Source organism: Anomaloglossus baeobatrachus, chromosome 4 (genome assembly GCF_048569485.1).
Source record: "Anomaloglossus baeobatrachus isolate aAnoBae1 chromosome 4, aAnoBae1.hap1, whole genome shotgun sequence".
Taxonomy (NCBI): Eukaryota; Metazoa; Chordata; class Amphibia; order Anura; family Aromobatidae; genus Anomaloglossus; species Anomaloglossus baeobatrachus.
In genome coordinates this window covers 490,670,777-490,684,691 of record NC_134356.1, presented here as the reverse complement: position 1 = coordinate 490,684,691, position 13,915 = coordinate 490,670,777, and the positions used below count along the sequence as shown (strand labels likewise).

At 40.1% G+C, this 13,915-nt stretch overlaps 1 protein-coding gene across 2 annotated transcripts in view; it reads right to left on the bottom strand.

Moving 5' to 3' along the window:
• The window catches only part of MYO5C (myosin VC), a 296,937-nt gene that overhangs the window by 67,607 nt on the left and 215,415 nt on the right, over nucleotides 1–13,915 (bottom strand). For both annotated transcript variants that reach the window (XM_075345779.1, XM_075345780.1), the window contains 6 exons: nucleotides 11,893–12,058; nucleotides 11,380–11,526; nucleotides 9,602–9,766; nucleotides 6,410–6,503; nucleotides 6,231–6,294; nucleotides 5,821–6,001 (listed from right to left, as the gene is read on the bottom strand). In XM_075345779.1, the coding sequence (XP_075201894.1) occupies nucleotides 5,821–6,001; nucleotides 6,231–6,294; nucleotides 6,410–6,503; nucleotides 9,602–9,766; nucleotides 11,380–11,526; nucleotides 11,893–12,058 (817 nt within the window). The remainder of the gene's footprint in view (nucleotides 1–5,820; nucleotides 6,002–6,230; nucleotides 6,295–6,409; nucleotides 6,504–9,601; nucleotides 9,767–11,379; nucleotides 11,527–11,892; nucleotides 12,059–13,915) is intronic.

Below are 13,915 nucleotides of genomic sequence, written 5' to 3'. Positions count from 1 at the left end.
CTTTCCTATCAATTTTAACCATCTTCCTGGTCCCTGCTGAAGAAAAGCAGGCCCAAACCATGATGCTGCAACCACTATGTTTGACAGTGGGGATGGTGTGTTCAGGGTGATGAGCTGTGTTGCTTTTACGCCAAACATATCGTTTGGCATTGTGTCCAAATAGTTCGATTTTGGCTGCATCTCACCAGAGCACCTTCTTCTACATGTTTGGTGTGTCTCCCAGGTGGCTTGTGGGAAGATTTAAACAACACTTTTTATGGATATCTTTGAGAAATGGCTTTTTTCTTGCCACTCTTGCATAAAGGCCAGATTTGTGCAGTGTACGACTGATTGTTGTCCTATGGACAGACTCTCCCACCTCAGCTGTAGATCTCTACGGTTCATCCAGAGTTCTCATGGGTCTCTTGGCTGCATCTCTGATTAGTCTTCTCCTTGTTTGAGATGACATTTTTGAGGGACGGCCGGTTCTTGGTAGATTTGCAGTGGTATGATACTCCTTCCATTTCAATATGATCGCTTGTACAGTGCTTCTTGGGATATTGAAAGTTGTGGAAATCTTTCTGTAACCAAATCCGGCTTTAAACTTCTCCAAACAATATCACGGACCTGCCTGTTGTGTTCCTTGGACTTCATGATGCTATCTGCGCTTTAAACAGAACATGATTTTTCCTCTTCCAAATTATAGCCCCAACCATGCTCAATGGAACCTTCAATAGTTGAGAAATTTTTCTGTATCCAATGCCAAGGAGTATGTTTTGTAACAATAAAGTTGAAAAGGTGTTGTGACAGCTCACTGTTTTTTTTCCCCATAATGAGATGTTTCTTGTGTGGCACCTTGGTAATGAGACACCTATTTATAGGCCATCAGTTGAAACAGCTGATATTATTTTTCACTGGGTGGCAGGATTGCTTTTTAATTACTGATAGATTTCAGCTAGTGTCATGACTTTCAATGGCTTTTTGCATCTCTATTTCTTCATGTGTTTAATATTTTTTTCCTGTGTCATTTTGCACTATTACACATAATTTAATTTATGGATATCTATGATTTGATATTTTTTTTTGCCTGTGTGAATTGGATGGTTGTTACCAACATCTGGTGAGAAATTCATGTCAATAGCACCTGTAGAATATATTTACTTAGAAAATTAGTGACGTTTTCAATATTTATTTCACCCGCTGTATATTACATGGAAAAATAGCACCAAAGTCCTAATGTTGTGAGAGCAATGCTTCCTCAAGTAATCAGCCAGAAGCCTCCAAATGTAGAAAGAGTAAAATGGAAGCAACACTCTAAAGAAAAAAAGTGAAAAAAATTGAGCCTCATTCTCTATCCAGCACCTAGGCTCTATAAAAGATTGTTCTTAAAGAATGGAAAAAAGATAGATGTTGCAGTATTTTGCCAACTTATTCAGTAAATTCCTAGAAGACTTGGGTCTATTCTTAAAAATCATGGAAGTCCTACAAAGCACTAGATGTAGTTGTTGATTGTGGGGTGTACTAATTTTTGCATCAACGAATTGAGTAAAACTGAAGATTTTGTAGTAAAAGTTATATTATTAACCTTACTTTCATGTTATTAGTTAAAAAATGTTTTATAAAAAATCAGTCATATCAAAATTTTGGAAATTGTTCTTGTGTTCAGTGAGATATTGATTAAATTATTTATTCTGCACAAGTCATATTAGTCTTCATCTGATTTGTTCAGTTTCCTGATTATTAGCTGATGTTATTTGTTAGGAATTTCCATAAAGTAGTGTAAAGCGTTTATGTAATATCTGAACTGTCATCCAAGTATCCGTAATAAACAGGCAAGAAATGACATCATCCGTTTGTATAAGTGATATTGAGCTGGGGACAGTCCCAGGTAAATATGTAACGGTGATTAAATAAAGTTTAGCCGGTTCTCCCAATTTCAGGGAGAGGATTGTGGTCCAATACCAGGAAAAGCCTAGAGGCAATTTCAGGGACAGTTCTAGGAAATTTACCTGATAAATCCTCCAACATATGCTGACATTAGCATTTTAGTGTATAGCTGAAAAATGGGATATTAAAAACAAAGTACCTCATAGCACTAAACCGTGATAATGCGTCCATAATTATAACTAGTTAACATAACTACTTTCATATTCGCAGAAAACAAAGGATAGATATTGGTATGAAATACAAAACTCTTGGGTATGAGGAAGAAACCATGTAGTAGTGCTGGACAGCAGAAAGACATCCACTTTTTTTCCCCCACAAATAGATTGTTATTTAATGAGTTGATTTGGGGCAGATTAGAGTTTATTACTAAGAATGCGCAGACATGTTGTCACTAGGAGTTTTGCACAAAACTCACCAATTGTCATGGTGGCATCAGACGCTGTTCACATTACAGATCTTGACCCTTCACCCTATGGTTTCTATGGTGCTTCTGAGCTACACAGGCAGGATCATGAGTCAACCAGCTGTGGGCTCATTCATGATCAGGCTAGCAAGAGTTAACCTCTGCTAGCCTGCTTGTTACTTCTGGGATCACATATTGTTGGAAGCTATCACATTGGCTCCCTTCCTATTTAAGATAGTGGAATCTGTCCTCTCACACCAACTATAGTTTATTGCTGAGTTGGTCTGTGTGCTGTTGTGTCCCACTCCTGGTGGTTATTGTATGTTTTGTGCTTGGAATTGTTGTTGAGTTCTTCCATTGTCTTGTTGTTTCCTCCCTACTCATATTTTCCTCCTAAGCTCTTATTGTCTCATACCTCTATGTGAGCATGCCAGAGACAGTGTTTTAGTTTCCCCTGTTTATCTATTTCTGTTGGCTTAATCACTCCTGCCCCTTCCCTCCCCTGCGGTTGGGTGGAGGAGGTATACGATCAGGGCTGGCCAGGAGCAGGGCCAGGAAAGCGGCTCAGACATCATCACCTTCAGAGGTAACTCTGAGATCAGGGATAGCTAGGGTCCTCTATCCTGAGGGCCAGTCTCGGAGCCGCTGTCCCCTGCTTTCTTCGTAATTACAGTGACACCTGTGGAAGTTGGATTCACCAGACATTAATTAACAGTTTGGTTCAGGACCTGGACTTGACTCGAACTTGACTTGGACCCCGATCTCTATATAAGTCAATAGAGACCATTAGATTACTTTGTGGATTTATTTTTAATTAATAAATTAGTGAATGAGGGAGTGGGGGGGGGGGGAGGGGGTGGAGTCTTTAATCAAAGAAACAAATTTTGTGTGTTTTTTAACTGTACACTTACCGGGTTAGTAAGAGTCTGTTAAAGCTCCAGAATTGAAAAAGCCAACATGAGATCCCCTCTATTTTTTGATGACCAGCCACAGTAAAGCAGTTAGCTGAGGGCTTTAGCCCACAGTTGTCTGCTGTACCTGCACTGGTTATCAAAAAATAGAGTGGACCCATGTAATTTATTTTTATTTATTTATATTGTTCACACCAGCATACAGGCATCTTCCCTATGCCGAAAAGCATGTTGGTTTAGTTGCACTGTAGCCTTTCAAAAAACTTTATTAGCATACGAACAGCACGTGTATGCCAAAATTGGATGTGAGTGAAACATTTGTGACAACAGGTGTCCGATATGAACCCTGAACGTTATTTTTCGGGTTCACTCATCCCTAATTATCTACTATTCTGAGGGTTTAATACGGTAGAATTATCAGCGGTTGTCTAGGACATTAAATTGATAAAGTATACAAATTATTTAAGTAATCAACTAATTTGGTCTAAAATTCTGTCTTGATTACAAAATAGTTTAAGATTTATGTTTCTGTGACATAGCTCCAAGACCTGTTTCCATTTACACAACCAAAAATTTACCTGATTCAATTCTGTTTCTCAGTAGGCACCACTAAGAGGAGCTCACTAGATACTAACTATATAACTCCTGTATAGTGATGGGCGGACTCGAGTGATCCCAGGTATCTGGCCAGACGCTAGTCCCCATATAAGTCTATGGGGACCAGAATCTGGCGATTAAAAATGATGATAAAAGAGATAGGGGATAGGAACAAGCAGGCTATACTTATCGAGTCTCCGGCATGGCTGTAACTGCTCCTGCTGTCGCTCAGTCCCTATCGGGGCCACTCATTATCTTCATTGCATATTTAGTGCTTTCCCCGTCCACTGGCATCTGTGATTGGTTGCAGTCAGTCGCGCCTCCTCGCTGAGTGTCAGCTGACTGCTGCCAATCACAGATGCTGTGTGAGTCTATCGTGGTATAGAAATAAATAAATAAAATAAAAAATTTGGCATAGGGTCCCCCTTATTGTGATAACAAGCACAGATAACGCATAAGGCTACAGGCTGCTGTCCCCAGCTGTGTGCTTATTTTGGCTGTGTATCAAAATAAGAGGAACCGCATGCTTTTTTTTTTATTATTTAAATAATTTTATAAAACGGTGTGCAGTCCCCCCAATTTTGACACCTAGCCAAGATAAAGCCTGACAGCTGGGTTTGCTATTCTCAGGGTGGGGAGACCCATGCTTATTTTGTCTCCCGAGCCTAAAAATAGTAGCCTGCAGCTGTCAAGAATTGTCACATACATTGGATGCGACAATCCCAGCACTTTACCCAGCTCTTCCTTATTGCTCTGGTGGCAATCAGGGTAATAAAGGGTTAATCGCAGCTCACATCTGCCACTAAGCCCTAGATTAGTAACACCCCCATTACTATTTTGTAAGGGAAAGTAAATAAACACAAACACACAAAAAAATCCTTTATTTGAAATAAAATACAAAAAAGCACCATGTTTCACTACTTTATTAACCCCAAAACATCCCTGCAGGTAATCCACTTGAGCTCCTACAACAATTCAAGCTCTCCTACATCTGAAGTCACAGTGCGCAATCATAGAAAATGACCGCCCGCTATGGAATTCAGCAAGACAAAACAATCACTGATCTCGGGGAGACCAGCCAGAGAAAACACTGCTAGCAGCCAGCGAAGGCGCTCAACACAGTGAAATCCTAGGTGCATTGCCCCCTGGGAAGTATGCAAATCAAAAAGGTCCGTGGAGCCTCTGTTAGGAGTCTCGACATGGAAAATAGCCAGATATCCCACCGGGAAGGACCTAGACAATGAGTGGCTCTTTTTAGGAGACCACCATAACCACCATATTAAGTGGCCCTTTTAGTCAATATCCAACTCTTGATGAATTTAAAGATATGACAAGGGAAATACCGAGGCCAGGTATCCATCCACAGACAGCTGTTTCGGGGTATTGCCCCTCATCAGTGTGGAGTAGGATTCTGCACAGGTGGGAGCAATGCCTAGTAGACCAGCAAGACTGCAACCAATCACAAACACCGGTGGCCAGTGGAAACAGTGCATATGCATGAAGGATAATGCGCGGCCCCAGAAGTGGAATAAGCGAACCTGGAAGCCGTTACCATGCTTGAGACTTGGTAAGTATAATGCACATGCTTTATTATTTTTTTTTATTTTTCCTTTTTTTTTTTTTATTACCAGAGTGCTGGATCCGGATCAATACCCAGACTTCACTGAGAATTCCGGGTCCGGGCCCAGCACTCGAGTACCTTTGAACCTGCGCGGGTCCGGACTTTTACAGTTCGGGTCCACCCATCACTACTCCTGTATGAAATACTCCCCCTAGTGGTGCCTGGAGTAAGAAATTATTTTACCATTCAACATTATTGTAGCATGGCTTCTTCCCCCAAGTTTAACAGTTCTTTTATCTGATAAATATATAGGGTAAAATTTGTCTACTTTAGAACTTGTAGAATAATGTTAATGCAGCAAACAATTGTTCTGTATTCTATAAAGTAGTGAAGGCAAGTGAAGGTGATCTTAGATTCTTTACCTTTGCTTGGTCAGACAAATGAGCAACTTCTAGTTTCAACTCATCACTTAGACTTGTTTGTTCCTCTAGCTGTAGCTTCAGTTGTTTATTCTTTTCTTTAAGAGCCTCAATTTCACCTTTCAGTTGCTTTATTTGCTGCTCATAGTCCCTCTTTTGCATTTCAAACTGTTTTTCAAGCTTCCTGATAAAAAAAATTATATCATTAAAAGAATGAATTCAGATCACTTTTCTAATAGTGTATGAAACAATAGACAAAATACTGGGTTAATGTGGATTTCCTTCTGTGCTGACACTTCATTCACTACTAGGTACAAACGACGTACAACAAATAGAGAAATCATTTAAAGAAATAGTCTAAATTGTAAAGGGGTCTTCACCCACATATACTACCTTTACCATATTGTACATACATTCTTTGCTTTTCTTCTTTTTCCACATCAGAAAATAGCTGATTTGTGAGATCATCCATTTTATCTGTAGGAATAGACAAAAGTTAGACACACACAAGAAGGATATACAGATATGTAACTACCTATTTATGTATCTACTAATACCAAAGTAAACAATGCAGGGGAGAATTGCAACACACCCTTCATCTCTTGGGTCTTCTCTTCTAGTCTAACTTCTAGCTTCTGCTTCTGATCTAGAAGTTCGGTGGTTTGAACCTGAAGCTTTGATATTTTCTAATGGGGAAAATACAATTTTATGTAGCTTTACAAACAAAAGAGATTTTTTGAATAAAATATTTTAATAACAAAATAATAATAATCACATTTATTAATCATTAACCATCAGTAATGGACCATTTTGTAACAGAAAACAGTGCTGAACGTGGAGTCATTGGGCTGCCCCACATGTTTTACTTAAAAAATTGTTCTCAATTTCTCCCTTGAGCAACTCACAGCTCTGCAATATCCTTACTTCATGGTTTGTGGCAGGGCGGGCTCTCCACCTTGAGTAACAGTTCAGGTGAATAGTAGAACTGTAGTTTTAGTAGTACTGGAAAGCTCAGCACAAATTCTTCTGTAACACATCCAATCATCAGTGGTTTGTTTTGAAGTATACATGGTTATCCCTATATTTACATACAGCGATTAGAATTCATTTGAACAAGTAGGTGGCTAAGGAAAGTGAGAGCCATGATTAGAAGAAAACGTTCTTCTAATCATGGCTTGGCTCTGGAAAACGTTAGGGTCGATGATTTTGCAAGGTTTGTAACATTTGCAAGCTTGCAAGGGGTTAAGAGGGTGAAGGAAATGAGCACATTACTGCTCTATAGAAATCAATGGTCTGGAAAGAGCTGACTTGGAGCTTAGGAGTGAACTCCTCTCCTTGAAAAATAACTGTTGTGTACACTCGGCCAGATGCTAATGGCCAAGCTCCATGGAAACAAGCTGCACACTATATAGGATAAAAGCTTTAATTGAAGGAGAATTTAACAACATTCTTTTATAGTCTTGGCTTGTTATCTGCTATAATCATATGAAAGATACGGTTTGAAATAATAATTTATATCAGACTGGTCACTGATCTGTAAGGTAAGATCAAATTTATAAGGGTAGATTCATAGATGGGGATATGGAAGAAATAATAAAAAGAGGACAAAATAGTAAAACTAGTTTTACTGCTACTTTTTTAGTGTTGATTTACATGTACTGCGTTTAAAGGGTTTGTTCAATTAAAAAAACATCTTTTTGGTTGTGTTTAAAATAGAAATACACACATTTTTAACTTGCTAAAATAAATTAAATGAACTTTGGCATGTGACCCGTGAGATGTGTGAAAGGGGCTAGATATCTGGCACATTTCAATAACTAAACCAGACCCTTCTTGGTCTATTTCATCAGCTTTGACAGAGAAAGAGAACCTTATATCCATAGTTTATAGATGGACGCTCCCTCCTGTGTGAAACACAGTTTGGAAGTGGAGCTGTTGAGATATCTTGAGATTGAGGCACCTTTCTTAATTTGTGCACATTAGTAAGCTGTAGCGATTTCCGTAACACTGACAGTTTTCTACTGTTTTAAAGGGAACCCCATACTCTGGAATGCTCTACCTCAGCATATCAGACTCTCCCCTACCGTGGAAAGCGTCAAGAGGAACCTCAAGACCCACCTCTTCCAACAAGCCTACAACCTACAATAGCCCTCAGTCCAGTAGACCACTGCGCAACCAGCTCTGTCCTCACCTATTGTACCATCACCCATTCCCTGTAGACTGAGCCCTCGCGGGCAGGGTCCTCTCTCCTCCTATACCAGTCTGTTTTGTACTGTTAATGATTGTTGTACGTATACCCTCTTTCACTTTTAAAGCGCCATGGAATAAATGGCGCTATAATAATAAATAATAATAACCTGTCAGGTCCCCTATGCCCTCCAACCCAGCAGCATTCATATCTGTATGACAAAATTCCCTTCATAATCAGCCCTGTATAATGCTATTCACTAAAATCAATGCTTAAAAAACATTTATAATCTCCGCTTTTCCAATGCTAATTAGGCCTGTACAGTACAGCACATTGCATGTACTGTAATCTAATTCCCTGTGCAGTATTCCTACCCCACATTTGCTTAGTTCTGCCCTTATTTTGAGGAGAATAGTTTTAGGGGGTGTTTTTTTGTGTATAGAATAAAGGTTGTTATATTTATATATAATTTTTCTCTCTATAGTGTATCTCCCGCACACCAACAATTCTATTGTAAGCTAACGTGCAGTTTAATTTGTTATACATATTTTTTACTGTACTGTACAGTATTTTGTATTAGTGCACTGTAATAATTTTATATGAATACAGTACATTATTTTGTATTACTGTAATAAGTTTGTATAAATACAGTATTTTTGAGTTGTGGAACAAATTGTCTGCGCTTCAATTATTTCCTATGGGAAAATTTGCTTTGATATAAGAGTAACTTGGTTTAAGGGCACACTCCCGGAACCAATTATGCTCAGAATCCAAGTCCACTATATAGGCATCACCGTTATTATATGGGATACCTTGCTATTATTTTCGGGAGTAGTGCAATTGATACTATTTAGTGATAACATTGTGTGTCTTATAGTTTATTCTTTACCATATCAAAGGTCTGCAGATGATTATTTCCCAAAACAGCATCTATTTTACAGAGCCATTTGTATTCTAATGCAATACTTAGGGCATTACTAGGGTCTGTCAGGGTTAGCTGACATGGAAGGGAGCGGCAAGTCACATTAGGGTGTCATACCCTTCTTTGACAGGCAGGGATCAGCTGTAGGATGCTGCTACGGCTATTATTGTCCACGAAAGTTGGTTGCCCGTGGTTGATATTTGTGAACACCCCAACCCCCCTCCCCCTTTCCTTGCTTTATTTGTGTTCCTAGTGCTCTATATATGTTTTCTTAATTTTCTGGATTCTCACTTGGGTTGTTTCTTTAGAATCTTCAATAAATATTTATCTTTTATAGGTATTATTCATAGTTTTTGGTTAAACCTTCAATAGGTATCCTATTAGTATTGATCTCGTAATCTCAGATTAGGAGGCAAAAACCTGATGACAGATTCCCTTTAATGACTTATTTTATATAGCAACATCCTGAAAATATGAGCCTCAATGACTTTTTATTTAATGTAGCCACTTAAAAAGCGGCTTCATGAACCCTTACAAAACTATTATTGCAACTATTTTGCACAATGTGACAGAAACCTCACCAATGTTACTTCCTCTTCTGCCCTAGTTATGTTCATGGGTTACGCAGTACAATGACACTAGCTATCTCTACAAGGCACACATGGCATATGCACCTGTTCAGTATCGTCCTTGTATTTCTTCCCTTTTTCCTCTTGTGACTTCTTCTGTGTAACAGATTTTTCCAGCTCTATTTCGAGTTTATGGAGTTTATCGGCATCATGGGAATGAGCAGCAGCCAGACTGGTCAGTCTTTCCATCAATCCATGGTTTTCCTTGTTCTAAAGCAAAAATATACCGGACTGTAAAGCACTATTAATCCTTACATTATCAAGAACCTGATTGTAAACTCAACTAGCCCAAAAAGTCACCATCTAAAATTAGGACGTGTGTGACTACAGGCCAAACTCTACTGTGTAACCTATTCATAGAAAGGAAAAAGTACTCTCAGGGAAGTCTACACACAAATTACAATAGAGTATCCCTGTATTGTTATCCTCTAAGTAGCAAATTTTCACCTGACAGCAACAAAATCTACACATCAGTCCCAGTTTAGGAATTATCGATCGACGCCCTATGTAATAGTTCAGAACACATTGCATAGTGACACCTCCGTTATCAATACGATCTGCTATTGTCCTCTTTGTTTTTAGTTTAGTAATTTGTTTTTAATAAAGTAATTTTTATTGATTTTTAAAAATATAAAAACTAAACATTGAAATCTTTTCCACCCCTTTAAGCTCTTCCAGCTATTACAGTTCTATTCTTACTTCAACACTTAACAATAAAAGTGTAAGTAGACAGCAGTGCACCATAGTAGATTACATATACTTAAAGGGGCTGTCTGAGACTTTTACATTGATGTACTATTCTTGGGATAGGTCATCAATATCTGATTGGTGAGTGTGCAACACCCGGCACCCCCTCCGATTTTGGCTGGACACAGATCTCCCTGAGAATCCGCCTCCAGAGATTATTTTATAAGAAAGGGGGAGTTACAAATGGGATTTGTAATGACTGACAGTTTGTTCTCCTGATCTACATGTCTTACACAGGTAATGCCCCCTTTTATCTAAAATAAGTTCTGGAGGCAGATTCGTTTGGAGATCTGTGTCCAGCCCATAGATCTTAACAGCTCATTTACATATTAATAAAAGCATGACACCACCCCATCCACTGCTCAGCATCGCACTTCAAAACATTGATTCCAATACAGTTGAAAACAATGATGAAAGAGGGAACCGTCAGCTCCTCAATCGTTTTCCCTGCAAGTCTGAGCATTGACGTCTCAGCGTAGTGGATGTGATGTCATGTTTATAGAGGGCCATTACACAGTTTGCCAGGCTATAGGGGACCTTATACAATCTGCAGGCCTATGTGGGGGCCATTACACAGTTTGCAGGGTTATATGGGGGCCATTATACAGGTGTCAGGCCTATGTGGAGGCCATTATACAGTTTGCAGGGTTATATGGGGGTCATTATACAGTTTGCAGGGCTATGTGGGGGCCATTATACAGTTTGCAGGCCTATGTAGGGACCATTATACAGTTTGCAAGCCTATGTGGGGGCCATTATACAGTTTGCAGGCCTATGTGGGGACCGTTATACAGTTTGCAGGGCTATGTGGGAGCTTTTATACAGTTTGCAGGGCTATGTGGTAGCTTTTATACAGTTTGCAGGCCTATGTGAGGGCCATTATACAGTTTCCAGGGCTATGTGGGAGCTTTTATACAGTTTGCAGGCCTATGTGGGGGCCATTATACAATTTGCAGGGCTATGTGGGGACCATTATACAGTTTGCAGGGCTATATGGGAACTTTTATACAGTTTGCAATTCTGAATGTTCACTTTTTGGATGGAGTGAAATGTGAATCAATAGTACACTGAATTACCTGATCCTCCAGTTTCTTTTGCAGCCGCTGCACCCTATAGGACAATTGAATGTTTACCACAAATCTTCGGATATTCTGAAATCTACGCCGGGCCAGCCATGCACGTGCATACTTCTGTAGTATTAGGGCCTTGTGTTCTTCCCGCATCTACATTTAAGCATTAAGAGGGGAGATATATTTTTTATCTTATTGATAATTTAATATTAACAAGTCTTAAAAGCATAACTATACAGTATGTATCAAAGAGCAAAAAAACTGCAAAAACAACATACACTGGCGTCTATATGTGACTGCTAATGACAAGATAACACATGCTGCTCTGTCACCATCATGATACAAATTTATTTTATAATGACTATAACGTGGTAAAGGAGTCAGAAGAGGCTATGTGGGTTAACCACAGTCAAGATTGAATTTCCTTTACAATGGACTGTATATGAGCAAATTATTTATTGTCCCAGTCAATTAAATGCAATTATTTAAGTTAGCTAAGAGTGCGATAGATAAACATACCTTGCGGTATTTCTTTCTTGCCAGATAACCTCGAGTAAATGCTTGTATGGTGACGGTGGCTACTAAAATAAGCTGATATATGCGGCGCACTAAAAAGCCTCTGCAGTGTTTCTGGATGATGATAGCAGCCCAAGCGTGTTTAATGGCAGTTGCACTTATTGCTTGCCTGGAGAGGAGATAAAAAAGGCAATTGATTTTATTTACAACAAATTAGGCCATAGAGCTGAGGGGTATATGTCCTGAAAGTTAGAAAAATAATTCAGTCTGGATACCTTTTTAATAACATTATCAAAGGGTGACTCATAGCAAAGGTGATAAATATGTGATCAAGGGGGGGACTTACCAGAATTCTGGTCTTCCTCCCAAAGTCTACTGGACTGATGGAAACAACCAAGCGTTCTGCCCAGCTCTTCTTCAGTCCTAGGCTATGTGCCCACAGGATGCTCGTACCTGCGGATATATTCGCAAGTACGGCCGCATGTTTCCCGCAGCTGACCGCCGGCGTCCACAGCTATTTTTAGCTGCGAGTTTCCAGCGGAATAGCTGCGGGAAACTTGCGGAGTTTCACGCAATTTACCTGCGGACGTCCCGGCCTCTATCTCCATAGCGGAGGGCCGGGATCTCTGCAAGTAAATCCGCATGAATAATTGACATGCAGTTAGGTGCGGCTGAGGGATCTCCGGAGGAGATTCCGCAGCGTGGACACAGATACTCCATGTCCCATAGGGTAACATGGGGAGTGCCTGTACATGCTAGAACCTGCGGATTTATCTGGAAAATCCAGAAAAATCCGCAGGTTTTCCGCGACAAACTCCGCAGCAAAAAGCTCCCGTGGGCACATGGCCCTATAGGCTATCACTGGGGCGGCGGCACACATACAAAACCATTGCCATATTCAGACTCCATATAGACATACAAGCGTGAAGAAATGGAGGACTCGGTGCCCTATTTTAGTGATTAGTGGGAGTCACAGCACTGAGGCACCTAGTAATCATGTATTTATGCCCTATTTACAGGACATTTTGTAGGAAAGCCTATTAAATGTACTACCCTGTTTTTCAAAAAATAAGCCCTCCCCTAAAATTAAGGGATAGCAGGAATTTTCAGGCTTAAATATAAGCCCTAACCTAAAAATAAGCCCTAGTTGCAGTTCAATAATGAAGTGTCCATGCAGCTAAAAAATGTAAAGAATATGTAGGACACTTCCCTATAGAAAGCAGACACCCCCAAAAGAGAGAAGAAAGAAGACAGAAGACCATACAATCATACACACCAGACGCCGAATGGGAGGACCTGCAGGGGAATGCACACCCACACATATCAGATCGTACACACACGTCATATCGCACACACGATCAGATCGTACAACCACACACATCAGATTGCACACCCACACACATCAGATTGGCAGGTGAACCTGGGACGCAGTGCGGTCGACCACTGAGTCCTCCCTCCATGCATTCCACTGCAGGTCCTCATGCTCCACTGTACTGCATCCCATCTTCCGCTGCCGGCTGGAATCAATCGGAATCGCCAGATGGTGCGAGTGTGTGTGTGTGCGATCTGATGTGTGATTTTGTGTGTGACCTGATGTGTGTGTATGAGTGTATGTGCTATCTGATGTATGTGAGTGTGTTGGCCAGAAGCAGGGGAGGACCGCGTGGACCATACCTGCTGGGAGCGCCCACTGCAGATCGCAGGAGATCCTTGGAGCCATGCAGACGTCCAGGGTCTGGTAAGTATGATTCTCCTGGGAAGGGGGATCTGCTTTTTTGTGGGGGTAAACTTACCCCCAACCGTGTTTCCCAAGAATAAGGCCTACCTGAAAATAAGCCCTAGCGCTTTTTTCTGGGTAAAAAAAAAAGTATATGACAGTGTCTTATTTTTGTAAAAACACGGTATATGCCTTTACTTTCAAATGGAAACAGCATATGTTGATTTTCCTTGAAGATTATGGGGAAATCATCCCATCTAGACTATCCAGATACAAATCGCTTCTCTGGTGAAAATAAGTCTCAAATAT